Raw genomic sequence first — 19,539 nt, 5'->3', positions numbered from 1 at the left:
ACATATCCAGAAAGGATATGAGAGTAGTATAGGTACTATGCCCTGGCCTGAAGCCATGCTGAGTGGGGAAAAGGATTTGGTTATTAACAAGATATTTGAGAAACTGAGTGTGAATGCATTTTTCTAATACTTTGGAGATGTGGAGATGGGGGAGAGGATAGCTATGGGTCAGAAGTTAGAGATGTCAGACTTGTTGCCACCTTTATGTAGAGGAAGAACAAATGCTTCCTTCCAGATGTGTGGTATGATGGATCTATTAAGGAGTATGCTGATAGGGTAGGCAATGGAGCTGGCAGATAGTTATAAAAACTCAGCAGGTAAATTCTCTGGTGCGTTAGTACAAGGTATGAGTCTCTGAAGGAGTTTTTTTATAATGGAGGTAGGTATAGGTGTGAGTGAGAAAGTAGTTCGAGAGGTAGATGGCGAGAGTGATGAAGGAGTATTAGGTGGATTGGGGTTTATTGATGGGAAGGTGGGGGTGAGCTTTGCAATGGTGTCAATGAAGTTAGTATTAAAGAGAGCAGCTATCTCAGAGGGATTTTTGTCTGCATTTGGGCAAGGGTTATTGTTTGTGCCTGGATGCAGTAGGGAGTTGATTGCACCCCGGACTTTTGGGGGGTTTGTTTGTGTTGGGCTTGAAGACTTTGGAAATATTCTTTTTTATTTTTAGTCACTAGAGGTTTTGCCTGATTGCAAATATGTTTATATTGAGCTAGGTCTGATGGATTTCTGTTTTTATGTCAAGCTTTCCAGCTTTTATCTCTAGCAGACATAATTTTTTGTGTATTTGGTAAGCCAATTGGCATGTTTAGCCTTAATTCTTTTTAGTCGAGGTGGGGCTACATTATCTAAGATATTAAGAAATGCTGAATTGAAAAATTCAACAGCATCACTGAGAGGGAGATATTTTAATGGTGCCTAGTCCATACTTTGTAAGATTTCATTAAAAGTGGTGGGGGAAATGAGATAAGTCCCTAGTAAGCTTGACTTGGTGCTGGTTTAGAATTGGGGTGGTCTTATGTATTATGAAGGCTCTTGAGTGGTCACATACTATTAGTAGTGTGCCAGAGGAGGCGCTGCTGTTAGGGTCCGAGACCAGGATCCAATCAAGAATTGAGCCTTTGTCATTTTTATAGTTGGGTCTGGTTGTATTGGTGATTAGCTGTGTAAAATTGTATAGATTAATGCTGGTAGAGGGGTCTTGATTTGGAATGTCATTCCAATTTATGTTATCATCATCTAGGATGACAGTTTCATTGTTAATATTAGCAGTTGTCCAGGTGAGAATATCTTCAAGTGTTGGAATGTTACTACCAGAGGGGGATGTATAGGACCGAGAGACAAAGACTTTTGCAGTTGTTCAATTTTAAGAAGGCCACTAGTATCTCTGCAGTGGAGCATTGTGGGATCAATTTTGTGCATTGAACTACAGTGATGGGATTTGGATAAATTAAGGTGACACCACTACCTTTTTTCAGTGGTCTGCCTGCCCTAAGGCAACTGTAGTTAGGGGGAAGGAATTCAGAATCTTTGATATATGGTTTTAGCCAAGTCTCTGTGATGGTAGTGAAATTGGGTTTATTTTGGCCTAGCCAGGCATGCAGATGTGAAAGTTTGTCTCTGATGCTCTGGATATTAATGGTGGTGAAGTTTAGGGATTTTAAGGAGTTAGGGGGGCAAAGGGGAGCTGGGGAGGGGCCAGGGTTATGAAGAATGTCTCCACACTGAGTTAGGTTGTTGTGGGTGGGAGGGGTTACATATTGCATCTTGTTTTTCATTTTCTGTAGGCAGGCTAATGAAAGATTAGTGTACTGGGAGCTTTGAAAGATAAAGAATTTTACTTTGGTTTGTAAGATTATGTTTGTGCTGTATAAGGTGAGGCCTACTGAGGAGTAGCTGGAGAGTGATAGGATATGTATGGTTGTTGTAGAAGTTGGTTTAGAAGGTATATGGGTTGTCTGATATGTAGATAGTTGTAGAATGAACTAGATGTGCAGAAAGAGAGAAGGAAGACAACAGTTTTGGCGATGAGAGGCATGTTGTAGAGGTGAGCTATGGGTATTAAAATGGTGTTGTTTGATGGGCTAGAAGTCATGGAGAGTTGTATAAGGTATTAGGAGTGATAGCGTATGTTGTATGAGGTAATTAGGAGTTATAATGATTGATAGGTGCAGGTAGGAAAGTGGAGTATTTAAGTAGAGGTAGAGAGATAGTGGGTGAGGGAAAAACCTAGGGTGATTATAGTATGATTAGAAGGACTGTATATGTAAATGAGAAATGTATGATAGGAATGCAGATATTGGGTGGGGTGGATGGATTAAGAGAGGGGGAGAAGTAAGATGATTAGGGGAATGTGACTGGAGGAGGAAGTTGTATAGGAGGTATTTGGCTAGGTATAAAGGTAATTGATGTTGGGGTGGGTGGGAATGGGGGTAGGGTAGACGAACGGAGCAGGTTGAACCCCCTTTTGCAATGAGATGCCAGGAGGAATTAAAAAAGCAATCAGTAAAGAATCAGGTCAGTGTTTTATTATGGACCTTTTGCATTAGTGTTATTCAACCAGGAAAAATAAATAAATAATGGGATTTGCTGATTAAACTGCAGGAGACTGTATGGACGTCTTAAGGCATGAAGATATACTACCTATAACCCAATCTTTAAACAAGCTGCACATTAGTATACAGTTGAAAGATTTAAGCCTACTTCAGGCTGACCCAAGGGAAATATCTGGCTAGAGTTGAGGGAGTTAAACAACAGGGGAGGGGGTGATATTAACTCTGTTGTCTGAGCTTGGTATACTCCAGCAGTAGTTGAAAAATTACAAAAGTATAGAAGGTAATACTTGGAGGACTGCAATACATACATTCACTTATTTATAGGGGTACAATGGTTTGAGTTGTCTGGGGCTTCTGTAACACCAGTCCAATGTGCTGAAGAGGAGCCGAGCGGTATTACAGCACTCAATAGGGCCATTCTTTATTCATTTATTTATAGGGATACAATGTTTTGAGTTGTCTGGGTCTTCTGTGACACCAGTCCAATGTGCTGAAGAGGAGCTGAGCAGTATTACAGCACTCAATAGGGCCATTCTTGATTCACAATTCACAATTTTTGCATTGAGCTTTAGCCCATGACTTTGGCACCAGTTGTTTGTCTGTATAGGTCTCTCTTGTAGGATGTTGACATTGTTTGGAGACTCGATGACTGCACCCAGTTTGCACTCATCAGCAAACTTTGTCAGACATATGCCTTTTGTTTTAGCTTAGGCATCTGAGTAGTAGATTCAACCATTAGGGTCCCCAGCACCAATCCCTGTGGAATACCACTGGTTACGGGTCTGCTGGTGAAGGTAGAGTCACCTATTTTGATTGTGTGTGTTCTATCAGTGAACCAGTTTGCCTGACAATATACAGGTTGATCTCCAGCTGGGTGAGCTTATCAATGATGCCTGAGTGGACAATAGTGTCAAAGGCCTTGGTCAGGTCCAGGTAGACTGTATGCATGGATTTGCCTTCATCCAGAGCTTTGGTTGCTGTCTTAAAGAAGTCTACCAAGTTCAAGAGGCAGGATCTCTCTTTAACGAAGCCAAACTGGGTCAGGTTGAGCTTTTGAAGGTCTCCTATATCTTTGTTGATAATGTCCATGATGATTCTTTCCATAGCCTTGCAGATTAGGCTGGTCAGACCTATGGGTCTTTAGTTTCCAGGGTCAGTGCAGGCACCTCCTTTATGTAACAGAATGATAGTTGTCTTCCATTCAGCAAGTACAAAACCAGTGTTTAGACGGTGGTTAAAAAAGAGCATCAAGGGGTGAAACTAGCTCCTGTTTTAATACATTTAGAATGCAACCTGGGATATTATCAGGTCCTATAGAGGCTGTGTTTTTGCCTTTGGAGAGAGTGTCTATGACCTGCTCCTTAGAGATACTAGCTGGAGGGCAGGTGGTAGGGATGCTTTGGGGGATATATGTGGCAGGGACAGGTGGGAGAAGATTTCACTGAACCTGTCCTCAAGCAGGGTGGCTATTTCAATGGGTTCAGTATATATGGTGCCATTAATAGCCAGCTCTGAGCAGATTTGGGTTTTTCCTTTACAGTTTTTGGTGTAGCTAAAGAAGGCTTTATGGTTATCCTTATCAAAGGAGGCTAATTTAGATTCATAGTTAGCTTTAGAATGCCTTATAATGTTTCTTATTTCCTTGTTTAAGCTGAGGAGGGAATGCTTCCAACTCAAAGACCATTCCTTCCTACTCTTAGACAGCAATTTCTTTCTCTTATTGTATAACCTGTTAATGGCAAATGTCCACCAGGCAGACTTGCTGTTCCTTGAGGATCTTGTTTTGGTCATATCAGGTAAGTCTGAGTCACTACATTTGTATATATGCTTGTACAAGGGATTGGTGTAACTCCCAGTATTGGTGTCCATGCCATCAGTGAGAGCAGGGGCTATGAAGCTATTAAAGAAGTCACATATTAGGTTGTAAATGGCATTGGAGAAGTTTGTTAGTTTAGTTGCTGCTAATAGGGGGTCAGATGTAAGTTACTTCTAATGAGACTGATTTATGATCAGACCTCACTAGGGAGGCCCACACATATGGGGTGGTGCAACAATCATCCATGTTAGTGACCACTAGATCCAGAATGTTTGGACCCCCTTGTGGGGGTATCAACCAATTGATCCAGGGATTGGAGTTGATGAAGTCCAAAAACCTTTGGGCAAGTGTGTTAGTACCTATATAATTGACCCAGTCTATGCATGGGTAGTTAAAGTCCCCTAAAACCATGGTGTTTGGTTGTATCTTGAGCGATTAAAGTAGATTCAAGTATGCAGTGTGAGTATCCTGGTTCATGGATGGAGTCCTATAACTGGCAATAACTTGGAGAGGGTTGTTACCTATTGTCAGTTGGACCTGGATTAGTTCAAGGGAATCGTTTTGCTTAACCAATCTAGAGGTGTATTTACCTTTGATGAATATTGAGACTCCACCTCCTTTAGTTCTCGCACTTTCAGTTTGTGGTCTGAAAGTGTGGAAGGCATTATAACCCAGTACTGTCGGGGTGCTTTCCATGGCCTTAAACCAAGCCTCTGACTGCAGTGGTGTCAGCATCTTCTAAGGTGAGGGCTGCTTCCAGTGAGTACAGTTTTAGGTTTAGACTCCTAGCATTTAGCAGCATAACCCTGAGGTTGCTTTTTAAAGATAATTTTACATTGGGACTTTTGTTTTTGTGACATTGCCTAAAAAAGGCACTATGGGGGAGACAAGACCCTTAGCCAGTAACTGAAATCCCAGGGGTGACAGATAAAGACCATCTATGGCAAAGCAGCATGGTCTATCTACCATATCATACCAGGCTGACAGGTACCAGATCCCCTTAGAATGACACCAGAAACTAAGCTAATTGTTAAAGTCAATCATTTTCTGTTTGTATTGAGGCATTATTCTGGGTGATGGTAGAATGCTGCTTAAGGCTAGGGACATACCTGCCTGGGACACACATTCAGTGAGCTTGATCATGTCTCTCTTCATATAGTCTAAGGATGTACGTCTCAAGTCACTCACACCAACATGGACTATGACGGAGTCATAATGGTACTTGTTGTGGAGAGACTTGAGTACATTTATGATCTGGTGGATCCTGCCAACTGACAGACAGCTGACCATAGCTTTCTCCTTGTCCAGAGTGGTGAGTGAGACATCCTTGTACCTCACTATGAAGTCACCTATGACCAAATAAATTGGTTTTGATGTGCTTTGCCTTAGGGGCTTGTTTGGTGAGACACTTGTGCTTGTGGCTTTTTGTGTACTGAGTAATGTAGGTACTGTATTAGGTGCATCATGTTTGTGTTTAGGAGGTCTCTGGTGTTTAGGTAAATTTCTGGTGATTACCTCCATGTATGATGGTTTACGTGTTGAGAGCATGGTTTGTGCAGGAGATATAGTATGTGGGCTGACAACCTGTTCGGTGTCACTGTTCTGTGAACAAGAGAACAGGGATTCCAAATTCTTAGTGTATATGCACCTCTCACAAATTGAGCTCACCAGTTATTATTTATATATACTTTGCAATATAATTCTTTACTGAGCTTATTAAATCATAAAGCATTGTACACTGTATTTCCATGCTTGAAAATATATGGCACGTTTCCAAAAGGCTTCTTCCAAATACAAGTAACTTACTGCAGTGTAAGTGTACCCTGATTCCGAAAGACTTGCCTAGAGTGTAAGTGACTTACTTTGGCGCATGGCCTATCTATAAATAGGCTTACACTTGGAGGCCAGATTCCACAAGAATTGCTCTTGGAGTAAGTCACTTACTCTAAGATCAAGTCTTTTGGAATCTGGCCCATAGAATTACAACTCTTGTTGCCATTTTAAAATTTATTTCTACCTGTGTATTTACTGTCATTGTATTTAATATGCTTTATTAAGTCACCCTATGATGGCTTATTTGCATAAGTGCAAGTTTAGTTTTCCTTCTAACTTATCTGACATTATTGTTCTTAGCTTGCATTTAAAATCACATTGTTTTATATTCACTGTCTCACTGATTTATTGATCCTTCACAGTTAACACTATGGCTAACCAACACTGTATTTAATCACTATAGACTAATGTGATGTTTCCTCTATTTTTTTATGGCTTGAAGCTTTTCTTCCTGGGAATCCACTTAAAAGGGAGATTCCCAATTTGAATAATCCTGGTCTGTAAATGTAATACATAAATATGAAATTGCATTTCCAAAGCTCAAAAATGTGAGTAATTATTTTTTGCAGTTTTCATTGCACATTTGTATAAGCCAGACATATGTGAAATTCATGCCACGTGTGTGAACCATTCATCAGGGAGTCAGCCCAGATGAAAATGCAGGCTCTCAGCACAACTCTAAACCTCTCGGACATGTCTGGAAGGCTGGTACACCTGGTGCATACCCCACACTGTTGACTTTGCTCCTAGCTGCATATTTACCTTCATGACACAGTCATCAGAGAGCAGTCCAAGTCCTTTCCCTATTTAAAAGTAGTTCTCGTCCAAGGCATTCAGCTAGCCAGCCAGTTTTTGGAACTCTTTCTTGAATCAACATTATTTACATCACATCAGTGGTCTGGGGTCCGAATGGAGAGATGAAAAGTCAGCAGGTAAAGGAGAGTAGTAGTGCTGAAATTGAATTCATCCTCAAATCTTGGTTATACCTTCACGAGGTGGACCCTGTTTTTAAAAGTCTCACCAAGACGACACTGATATATAGACTGTATTTGTATAGCATATATTCTGGACAGAAGTAGGTTAAAAAATAAAAAAGATAGCTGGGTGCACAAGACCTAGGATAAAAAGTGTCCAATCCTGGTAGGCACACTGGTGCCAGGACTGGAAAAGATGACAGTGTAGAATCCTCAAAATACGGAAACATTCCTGCAATTGGGCTAGGCTTGACCCAGGGGAAGATGGCCCCCCTGTTGTAGAAGGAAGTATCAGTCCACAAAAATCACAAAAACTGATAGGACAAAGAAGAGCTATAAAGACGATTAAGTGGCCTATTAAGGATAAGAAAGAAATTATGCATTGTTACTATTATGCAAAAAGCCCAGAATTTCCAAACACAAGATATACAAAACGATTAAGAGAGAAATCAGAGGAAAGAAAAACCAATACATGTAACTCCATACGAACTGCAGGAGTCATTACTGGGCACATTGTAGATGCTGCAAAGAGCATTATTGGCTGACATCAGAGATTGAAACAATACTAATTTCATGACCTTTAATTATACTTTAACTTAATAATGGGGCCGATTCCCATCATGGTATTAGGAAACCCAACAAAGTGGCCTGCCAGTGTAGTGTGTCAAATCATGCATGCTGAGAGAAAGAGACAGAGCATTCAGACCCACAATTTGTCCAAATTATGAAGGAATGCAGAAAAGACATTTTAGACTCAGGAGCTTCTAGAACAAGAAGTCTCAGCTCCCCCAGTGCAGATGGCAAAGTTCTACTGTTAGCAAAGTGACAGATGACTACACTGTGTTGTGCGTACTACCAGTACATAATTCAGTCATTTTAGTTTATAATTTGGAAATCTGGATTGTGTTTGAAGGGGGCTAAAATGCCTTGCTGTTGAAGGTCAGAGTTAAACTTCCATCAGTACTTCAAGCTCTCAGTCCTTGCTGTTCACTATCAACACACTTATGTTTGTTGGTTTCAGATCCCTGTTTTGAAGACTGGGAGCTGTTTCAAGGAAGCTGCTACCAACTTTCTGAAATGGAAGAACAGTGGGATGATGCCAAAAAGGCATGTGAATCAGAAGGGGCACATCTAATGATTATCACAAGTCTAGAAGAGCAGGTTTGTAATGTTTTATTAATTCATAATTTCTAGTCATCTATCAATAGCTGTCATGTTGGTAATGTATTTTTAACATCTTGTTGTGTTTGCATCTGTAGCTCATTGAGACAAATGTGACAATTGCTAAAACACCAGAATCAGAAACAACACCAATCCTGCATGTCTAGTCATTAGAAAGGCTCAGTGCAAGGTCTCAAGGGGGCCCTTGTTACTTCCTCAGCCTGAGTTGCTTGTGTGCGGCACCCTGTTTGTAATATCATGGGATGGTCAGCATTTGTTTTAGTGGTTTCATCAAGAACTATGACCAGGGAAGAAAGTGGAAACATACGCCCTTACCAGGTTCTGTTTAAAGTTTGATATGGACAGTTGAGTGGTGATGGAGCAACTGGCCAATGGAGACTGACCCCAGGTCTCATGCCAGCAGCTGCAGTACATAAGTTGATTAGATGTGCATCTTATCAATGCATTATGACTTTGTTGTTTAGTAACCTGCCAGCATCATATGTCACTTTCTTTACTGGCATCTGTTATACTAATCAGGAAATATCCTTTTTTGCTGACCATTGAGTTACAGACCTTCAAGTAAATGTTGCGCCAATAAGTAACATAATTATTCCAAACCTCAGTGGGCACTGCCTGCAACTTCTGTAAAATCCCTTCCCTTCCTAATATGTTTATTCATTTATTTAGACTAATCCTAACATATTTTGGTCAGATCACATACATACATACATGCATACATGAAAATATTTCAGGCACAGGCAATAACACCCTTCTAGCCTGCCGCTATACCAAAATAGTTATTCCTATAATAAGTCCAGGTTGTTCTTAATAATATCTACAGTAGAGCTTGCTTTAATGTACCAGCCAATTAGTACACCTCTCATTCTTATATAATTTCTTTTTTTTAATTTCACCAAATCTTTTGGGTTTTTAATACCATGATGGGAATGGATGCCATTCCTAAGTCAAAGTACAATTAAAGTTCATGAAATTAGTATTGTTTCAATCTTTCATGTCAGTCAGAAGTGCTCTTCGCAGCACCCGCAATGTGCCCAGTAATGACTCCTTCTGTAATTCGTATGGAGTTACATGTACTGGTAACATATCTAAATAAAATTGTAGATTCTTTTTTGTAAGACCCATTGTTTCTACTACTGCTGGAACTGTCTGGGTATCTTTCTTCCACATTGCTCTCTGTACGCAAGACACTGTAGTCACTGGGTGTGGCGATTTCAACAATCAATATTACTTTTCTCTTCTTTTCATGGATCACTATATCTGGTTTTCCCGTGCCTATCTTATTGGTAAGGGGGATCTCATGTGATGTAGACTTCATCATTTTCTCTGATGCTTTGTGGCTCATCTTTCCAATGTTTTTCAGCTACTTTAATATTATAATGTTTGCACAATCCCGCAGTGCAACAGTCTAGCCACATTATTATGCCTTTCAGTATACAGTCCTTCTGTCATTAGTATGTCACAACCAGCAACAAGGTGTGCAACTGTTTCCAGTTCTTTTTTACAAAACCTACATTTGTCTGTTTCTTCCACATGTTCAATGGACTTTGTAAACCAATGTGTATGCAGTCCACTATCCTGGGCTCCCAATATTAACCTTTCATCTTTTGGTTTGACTTCACCTCTCCTTAACCATTTCTGTGTTCGATCCTGATCAACATGAGGTTGTTCCAGGAGTTTTGTATACTTGCAACTATATTTATGCATTTTCCACATTTCTTGCCTTCTCATCTGATCCTTCACTTTATATTCTTTCTTTTGTTTTTTTGGCACATTCAGTTGCTGCCTGATTTTTATCTACTTCTAGTTTAATTTCCATTCCCGCTTGACGCTGATATGCTTCTGCTAGACTAAGCAAGAAAGTCATCTTAGATGTATTCTCCTCATGTTCCAAAACTTTCACTATGTTTGGGTTTTGTGAGGTCAGCAGATATGTATGTAGTCCCACAATTGCAGATCTATACATGTAATCAATTTCAAAGAGAGCCATACCTCCTTCAGAATGGGGAATGTATATTCTTGGTATGCACTGATTTTTATAAATCATTTGATGAGCATGAAACATCCTTCTTGTTTTCCTATCTAATCTATCCAACACATTTTGGGGTCAGTCAATCACTCCAAAACTGTAAGTTAGGGCAGGAAGAACAAATTGTTTTATAGCTTGAACTTTGTTCCTAGATGTCAGTGCTGTTTTCAGGATTAATTTTAGTCTTCTAAAATATTCCTTTGTGAGTTTTGTTATCATTTGTTCATGTTTTATTGTTGATCCTTTATCAGTTCCCAAATATTTATACACTCCCTCCTGCTCAAGTTCCTTTATAGCACATTCTTGTCCCAAACTGATGTTTTCTTGGTGCTGCTTTAAAGGTTGATTTTGCATATTTATCAAGACCAAATGACATTCTTATATCTGAAAAAGTTCTGACTACTTGCAGTTGTGCTTTCAGTTTCTCATCTGATGAGCTCTACAGTTTTAAATCATCAGCAAAGAGAAGATGAGAAGTCATTACACTTTGTTGCTTTCTGGGAGCCATGTTATAGCCATGACTTAATCTGTTAAGCAGACAGCTTAATGGGTTAAGGGCAAGGCAAAAGAGCCGTGGTGACAGAGAGTCATCCTGGAATATCCCCCTTTGGATTTTTATCCATGGAATAATAATTTGTCCTTTATCATTACTTAACTGCAAAGTGGTTTGCCACTGTTTCATGGTCGCTGTGATATAGTTTATCAGTGTAGGGTGCATCCTATAAATTTATAAGTACTCTTTTATCCATGAATGTGGGATACCGTCAAATGTTTTTTGTAGTCAATCCATGCCATACGTAGATTCTTCCCCTTTTTACATTTCTCAACTATGACTTTATTTAATAACAAATGATCCTTTGTTCCATATGACTTTATTTTATTACCCTTTTGTTCTATTGTCATAATTGAGTTTTCTTTTAAATGACTATAAACTTTGTCAACATCAATTCCAGTGTACAGTTTATGTTGTCAGAAGGCAAGTCATTAGTTTATAGTTTTCAGGGTAGCTTGCAGGTTCACTCTTAAGTAGGAACATTGTTTTTCCTGTTGTTACCAGGCTGGTGTCTTTTTGGGGTGTGCTTATAAATAGTTACTTCATCCCATTTCATATCCTGTGCATTTGAACTTCTTATTCTTTCTTTTACTTCTTCTATCCATTTAGCATCTTTGTTATGTTTTTCCCATGTATGGATGTATTTGCCTGTATTTCTTTTCAAGTACCTTTAGTGCTGCTTTTTTAGCATTGATTAGTTTCACTTTCTCCTCTGCATAAATATTGCACCATATTAAATCTCTTTTTCTTTCCCGTGTCCATATTTCTTCTTCGGATGTCTCCTACTCCTCTTGTTTCTCCTTACTTTGGGAACTATTGTTCCATCATGCTATGATGTGACCTGTGTTAGACTTTCTACACTGACTCCTTCACTTCGTAAATATTCCATAACTTCAGCTTGTAATTTTTAACTTCTACTTGGCTAATCTTCTGCTCCCTCTTTGTGATCTTATTTTTTTATTGTGAAATTATCCAGATCTGGATGCCTTTGCTTATATTTCTCTTTGAATATCTTTGGGGCTGCCTTTTTGTGCTGATTAATTTGGCTTTCTCCTTTGCATAAATATTGCACCATATCAGATCTGTCTTTATTTCCCATGTCCATATTTCTTCTTTATACCCTTCAAACGTCTCTAAGTTTTGTTCTTTAGATTTTCACACTTCCTCAGTCACTTCTTTTTCGAAATGGCACAAATTTTCTTGGTCTATATAGAGTTTCTGATGACCCACCACTGGGCTAGTAATCAAGGAGCCTCAATCCTCACCACTGGCACCAGTGGGGGATGTTCACTGGGAAGATGACAAGTACGCACACAGTATTTCCAGATACAGCTTTCTGCATCAAGTGCAATTTCCCTTAAGCGTACACAGAGACCACAGTCAGTCCAGGACTGGTTTCTCCCTCAGCTGAAGAGTTCAGATATCAGCTGAGTGGCCAAGCCAACACCTCCAGCACCCTCTCTATCCAATCAGTGCTTTGTGTCCCTGCCCAAGTAGCTGACACACACACTCTTTGAGGTCTGACTCACACACACACACACACACACACACACACACACACACACACACACACACACACACACCTGGGAAAGTCTGCCATAGGTTTACTAGCTATGCTTAATTTTGCCCAGACTATAAGGTAGTTATCACTGCCACCAGCCATCTCCTTATTAGCTACTTTAAGGCCCTTAACAAAGGGTGTCCAATCTTACTGTGTAATATTAATATTAATAAAAATGGTAGTTTGACCTAGAGCAAGGCTATTAAGAGTGGCCCACACAGTGTCACCAAATAAATATGCAAGTACTCCCAAAACTTAAATATCTCTAGATAAATCAGCCACAATGAAAGGTTTAAATATATTTAATAATAAATAATAAAAGAACAAGAAAATACTCAGTATATATTCACACTGACATCAGAGTTCAAAATCACAGGAAATATTGAAAACAACATTGCAGGACAGTCTCAAATAAAAGAAAGACATCCAAACTAAGCTTTACTATATCCCTGACTGTATCTAAGAGAATAAGTACAACACAGTAACTTACTGCAGAGAAAGGCAGATGTGGTGAATGGTTCTTGTCAGGTCCAAGATAGAATACAGAATGAGAATGCTCAGTCTCACTAAGAGACTCCTCAAATTAATATCTCAAATATTACTGCTGGCATAGCTTGCAGAATGACATCATTTCTTGTTATCTGACTCTATCCTAGGTGAAACCCCCACTGCTGGAAGCTTGGCAGTATTTAGCATCTACTTGTGAAGATACATAGACCTCAGATCTTTGGCAGATGCTGGAAGCCATAAAACAATTGCATTCCTTCATATTTTCAGAGTAGTAATTACTTCATTCCGAAGACAATACAGAAAGCTTCTCAGCACAGACCTACGTCTCTGGCTCCATTGAAAACTGAAAGATATAATATTTTATTACGTTGCCATAAAGTAATTTAATTTCAGTTGTTTTTCTGAAGTTAACCTCTTGTATTCCAGTTTCCACTGTTAAAATATATACGTTTAAACAGTTACAATAGTGCATGTACATTTCTATTCTATTCCAGCAGGGCACACTGTGGTTACATTTTAAGCACAAGCACTTTATAAAATACCTTTTTTAACACAGATGTGTGTACAAACCTAGTTTGATATGCACATGACATTCAGTTCTAATATAGTTGCAACATAAGCATCTTATATAAATCATGTGATATTCACAAATTACATATAATTATTTACAAAATTCCAGATAGCTGTGCTGACAGTATCTCCCTTTCTCATAGTGTTTTTCTTGGATCTGTTGTATTAATGAACACATTTTTTTTATTTGAAGCTTCTGACAGTTTTTCATGTGGAAGCATTTTTCTTTCCTCTTAATCTTTTTGTATATCTTTTGTCTAGAAATTCTGAGCTTCTTGCATAATAGTAAAAATACATAATTTCTTTCTTGTCCTCAATAGTCTACTCTATCATCTTTATGGCTCTTCTTTGGCTTATTGTTTTTTGTGGACTACTACTTCCTTCTACAATGGGGGGGGGGGTCATCCTCCCCCTGGGCCTGGCCTAGCCCCATTGTTGGAATATGTCTTGAGGATTCTACACTGTCATTTTTTCTAGTCCTGCTACCAGTGCACCTACCAGGATTGGGCACTTTTTATCCTGGGCCTTGTGCACCCAACTATCTTTTTTATTTTTTAACCTACTTCTGTCCATGATATGTGCTATATAAAATACACTCTATATATCAGTGTTGTCTTGGTGAGATTTTATGAAAAACAGGGTACACCTTGTAAAGGTACTCACCAAGACTTGAGGATGAATTCAATTCCAGCAATAGTTCTCTCCTTTGTTGATTTTATCATCTCTCCATTCAGACTCCTCCCGCATAGATTGTCGGATGATTCTTAACTTCTCTTTGATAATCCCAAACATTCCCAGAGGTAGTTGTCTCTGAATGTCCCATATACTTAAAAATGTTCTCTGGGCATTAATCCCTACGTCACTCGATGGGTTGCCAACTGGCTTACTGATAGAACCCGCACTGTAAAAGTAGCTGACTCCAAATCCAGCTCCAGACAAGTGACAAGTGGAGTACCTCAGGGTTCAGTCCTGGGACCTCTCTTGTTTGGCATCTACTTCTCTGAAGTACAGGCCAACACTAAGGGACTCTGGCTAACAAAGTTTGCAGATGACTGCAAACTGGGAGCCATTACTGAATCCCCAAATGATGTGGATACTCTACAAAAGGGCCTTACAGAAACAGATGCTTGGTGCCAGAGCCATGGGCTCAAGCTCAATGCCAAGAAATGTATAGTTATCCCCTTTGGGAAAAAACATGTACCTGTGAATTACCACATAGGTGGCAGTATACTAAACACCGAAAGTGTGATCAGAGACTTAGGGACACAGGTGCACAGTGGTCTCACCTTCAATAACCATATCGCCACAACAGTCAGGAAATCCTTCTATGTGGCACACCTCATCACTAAGGGCTTTTCATCCAGAAAAAAGGAGGTCATTGTCCCACTGTAGTCATCCCTCATTAGACCCATTATAGAATACAATGCCCCATTTGGTATGTACCTCTCAAGACATCTGCAACAACTGGAAAGGCTGCAGAAATACCTCACTAAAAGAATCACAGGCCTAGAGCAGATGCCCTATGCTGACCGCCTTAAAAAACTCCAGCTATACTCTATCACATATTGTCTACTCTGAGGCGATCTCTGCTTAACATACAAGGCCATGTCAAACCCAGAGCCGTTGGACATGCTACACTTAAAGAAATCCCAATCCCTCAGAGCCACATGCTCCAGGGATCTAAACCTTGTCATCACAATAAACAAAACATGCTAGAGGGATAGGTTTCTAACCCAGAGACTCCCCCATACTCTGGAATAGACTGCCCATACATGTCAAGCAGAGTGCCTCTTTGGCCCTCTTCAAAAGGAACCTTGATGATTGGATGGGAGATAGGAAATTCACCCCAGGGATCACGTCAGTCACCCTGCTAGATAGGGGTCCAGGGAAGTAAATAATGTGGGAAGAAATAGCCAGAGAATTGTTATGGCTAGGCTTGTATAGGCCCTAGGGCTGATAGCCTAGTACCAACCTATGAACCTATAATCTTAAATGTCTGTATGAGACACTGTACAACTTCAGATATTTTAGTCTTATGTAGTAGCTTAAAGTTTCACATTCATGGATGCCCTACTGTTTCCAATTTTACTCATGCTTGTTTTCTTGTAGGGTTTCTGTGTTGTTATTCCATACTCAATTTTGGGTCTAATGTAACGTACTAACACTGATTTCATCATTTCTGATGTCCTAGACTTTATAAATCTTTTTATACAGCCTATAATTACATAACTAGTATTAACCATTTGGTGGATATTATTAGAAAAACTGGATGAAAGATGGAGCTCTCTACATACCCAGGTCCTTAAATGAATCCATAATTTCAGTCACTGTGTGCTGTATCAAATACTCACTTTTTAATCTATGCCTCCTGAATCTCATGTGCTTAGTTTTTGATGTATTTATTAGCATATTATTCTCCTGTGCCCAAATAGTCAATTTAGTCAAGTTCGTTTGCCAACATGCCATATCTGTAACACATGTTATCAGTTTGCCCGTTTTCAAGTCATCTGCATAGACTATAGAATACCTCACTTTAAAAAGATTGGTCTGAAAAATACAATCTAAACAAGTATGGGCGAAAGAGAGAGCTCTGTGGGACACCTTAACTGTAACCTAGAATTTCACTTATCCAATTGGTTTAATTTCTCCAAATCTTTCGGGGTTCTAATACCATGACAAAAATGGAGACCATTCCTATGTCAGGGTTTAATTAAAGTTTATGAAATTAGTACTGTTTCAGTCTTTGATGTTAGCCAAAGGTACACCTGCAGTGTGCCCAGAATTGACTCCTTCTGTAATGCATACTGAGTTACATGTATTGGTAACATATATAAATATGACTGTAGATTCTTTTTTTATTAAATCCATTGTTCCTACTACTATTGGAACTGTCTGGGTATCTCTCTTCTGCATTGCTCTCATTTCTGCTTTTAAATCCTGATATTTTATGACTTTGTGACTCTAAGTACGTGAGACACCGTAATCGTTAGGTGTAGTAATTTCAATGATCAATGTTACATTTCATCTTTTTTTATGGACTACTGTATCTGGCTCTCTTGCATCTATTTTTTGAACTGTTGGTAATGTATGGTCCCATGTGATGTACACTTTATCATTCCCTATAATGCTTTGTGGTTCATGTTTCCAGTGCTTATCAGGTACTTCTATGTTGGAGTGTTTGCACAATCCCCAGTGCAACAGTCTCACTACATTACTGTGCCTTTCAGTGTACAGGCCCTCTGCCATGAGGATATCGCACCCAGTAACAATTCTGTTTTACAGAACCTACATTTGGCTGTTTCTCTCACTTGTTCAATGGTCTTTGTAATCCAACATGTAGGTAGTCCACTGTCCTGGGCTGCCATTCTTAATCTTTCATCTTTTTGTTTCAACTCACCTCTTTTTAACCATTCCTGTATCAAATCCTGATCGACATGAGGTTGCTCCAGAAATTCTCTATACTTGCCGCTATACTGATGCCTTTTCCATATTTCTTTCTTTCTCCTTATATTCTTTCTTTCTTTTGTTTTGTTGGCACCTTATATTCTTTCTTTTTTTTTTTTGGCACATTCATTTGCTGCCTGATTTTGTCTACTTCTGCTTTGGTTTCCATTTCCACTTGATATCGATATGCTTCAGCTAAACTAATCAGGGAAGTCATCTTAGATTTGTTCTCTTCATGTTTTAAAAGTTTTACTATGTTTGGATCTGATGAGGCCAGCAGGTATGTATGTAGTCCCACAGCAGATCTATACATGTAATCAATTTTGAGGAGGCCAATACCTCCTACGGAGCATGAAATATATAATCTTGGCATACACTGATTTTTATATATCATTTAATAGGCATGAAACATTTTTTCTGTTTTTCTGTCCAACTCATCCAACAACTTTTTGGGTCAGTCAATTACCCCAAAACTGTAAATTAGAACAGGAAGAAGAAATTGGTTTATAGCCTGGACTTCATTTCTAGATATCAATGCTGTTTGCAATATTAGTTTTGGTCTTCCAAAGTATTCCTTACTGAATTTTATTCACATTTGATTATGTTTTATTGCCGATCCTTCATCATTTTCCAAATATTTATACACCCCTTCCTGCTCAAGTTCCTTTATATCACATTGCTGTCCCAGACTGATATTTAATTGATGTTGCAGCTTTCCTGCTTTAACGGTTGCTTTTGACATTTATCAAGATCAAATGTCATGCTTATATCATCTGAGAAAGTTTTAACCACTTACAGTTATGTCTTCAGCTCCTCATTTGATGAACTATATAATTTTAAGTCATCCACAAAAAGTAGATGTGAAGTCTTTAAGCAAGGTTGTTTTCTGAATGCCAAATTGCAAGTAAGACCTTATCTGTTAAGTAAAGAGCAATGGGTTAAAGGCAAGACAAAACAGTGGTGACAAAGAATCACACTGGAATACCCCTCTTTGAATTTTTATCCATGGGATATACCCTTTGTCGTGATTTCATTGCAAAGTGATTTGCCATTGTTTCTTGGTGGTGGACACTGTAATATAATTGATCATTGTAGGGTGTATGTTATACATCTGTAAGCACTTCTTTATCCATTAATGTGGGATGCTGTCAAATGCTTTTTTGTAATCTATCCATGCCATACTTAAATTCCTCACCTTTTTACAATTCTCTATTATGGCTTTATTTAGCAAACATGATTCTTTGTTCCATAAAACTTTTTTGTTACCCTTTTGCCATGATTGAGTTTTCTTCTAAATAGGTTCCTAGGTTCATAGGTAGGTACTAGGCTATTGGCCCTAGGGCCTATATAAGCCTAGCCAAAAGGTACCCTGGCTTTCGCCACCCAAGAAAATTATTTTCCTGTGCCCCTGTCGAGCAGAGCCACAGGAGGTGATCCCCAGGGTGAATTCCCCATTTCCCATCAAATCATCAAGATTTTTCTTGAAGAGCCCTAATGAGGAGCTTTGTTTGATATAGATAGGTAGTTTGGTCCAGAGTATGGGAAGTCTCTGGGACAGGAATCTCTCCCTCCAGCATGTTCTGTTTATTGTGGTGACAAGGTTTAGGTCCCTAGAGCATGTAGCTCGGAGGGATTGGGATTTCTTTAAGTGCAGCATGTCCAACAGTTCTGGGTTTGACATAGCTTTGTATGTTAGGCAGAGATCGCCTCTGAGTAGGAGATATGCGACGGAGTAAAGCTGGAGTTTTTTGAGACGGTCTGCGTAGGGCATCTTTTTGAGTCTGGTAATCCTCTTTGTGAAGCATTTCCAGTTGTTGTAGATGTCATGTGAGGTACATACCAAAAGGGGCATTGTACTCTATAATAGGTCTAATGAGTAACAAGTAGAGGGGAACAATGACCTCTTTTTACCTGGATGAGAAACCTTTTGTGATGAGGTGTGCCACATAAAAGGCTTTCCTGACTACTGTGGCAATGTGATTATCAAAGGAGAGACTACTGTCCACCTGTGTCCTAAGGTCTCTTATCATACTTTCAGTGTTAGGTAGACTACCACCTATGTGGTAGCTCATGGGTACAGAGTGTGTACCAAAGGAGATGACAATGCACTTTTTGGCATTGAGCTTGAGGCCATGGCTTTGAAACCAGGCATCTGTCTCAGTCAGGCCCTTTTGTAGGATGTCCACATTGTTAGAAGTTTCGATTATGGCTCCTAATTTGCAGTCATCTGCGAACTTCGTTAGCCAAAGACCTTCTGTGTTAGCTGTACTTCAGAAAAGTAGATACCAAACAGGAGAGGACCCAGGACTGAACCCTGTGATACTCCACTTGTCAATGGTCTGAAGTCGGATTTGGAGTCTGCTACTTTCACAGTGTGGGTTCTGTCAGTGAGCCAGTTGGTAACTCATCTTGTGACATAGGGATTTATACCTAGTTTAGTGAGTTTATCTATAATTCCAGAGTGGGGGATGGTGTTGAACGCCTTGGCGAGATCTAGATAGACTGTGTGAAC

General features: G+C 39.4%; 1 protein-coding gene across 2 annotated transcripts in view; it reads left to right on the top strand.

The window, feature by feature from the left end:
- Positions 1-19,539, top strand: part of LOC122799654 (asialoglycoprotein receptor 2-like) — a 308,957-nt gene that overhangs the window by 223,213 nt on the left and 66,205 nt on the right. For both annotated transcript variants that reach the window (XM_044068857.1, XM_044068858.1), the window contains one exon: positions 8,200-8,339. In XM_044068857.1, coding sequence (XP_043924792.1) covers positions 8,200-8,339 — 140 coding nt within the window. The remainder of the gene's footprint in view (positions 1-8,199; positions 8,340-19,539) is intronic.

Source organism: Protopterus annectens, chromosome 4.part0 (genome assembly GCF_019279795.1).
Source record: "Protopterus annectens isolate FY-2018-M chromosome 4.part0, PAN1.0, whole genome shotgun sequence".
Taxonomy (NCBI): Eukaryota; Metazoa; Chordata; order Ceratodontiformes; family Protopteridae; genus Protopterus; species Protopterus annectens.
Note: the sequence above shows the minus strand (reverse complement) of the source record. Positions and strands in the feature narration are given on the sequence as shown.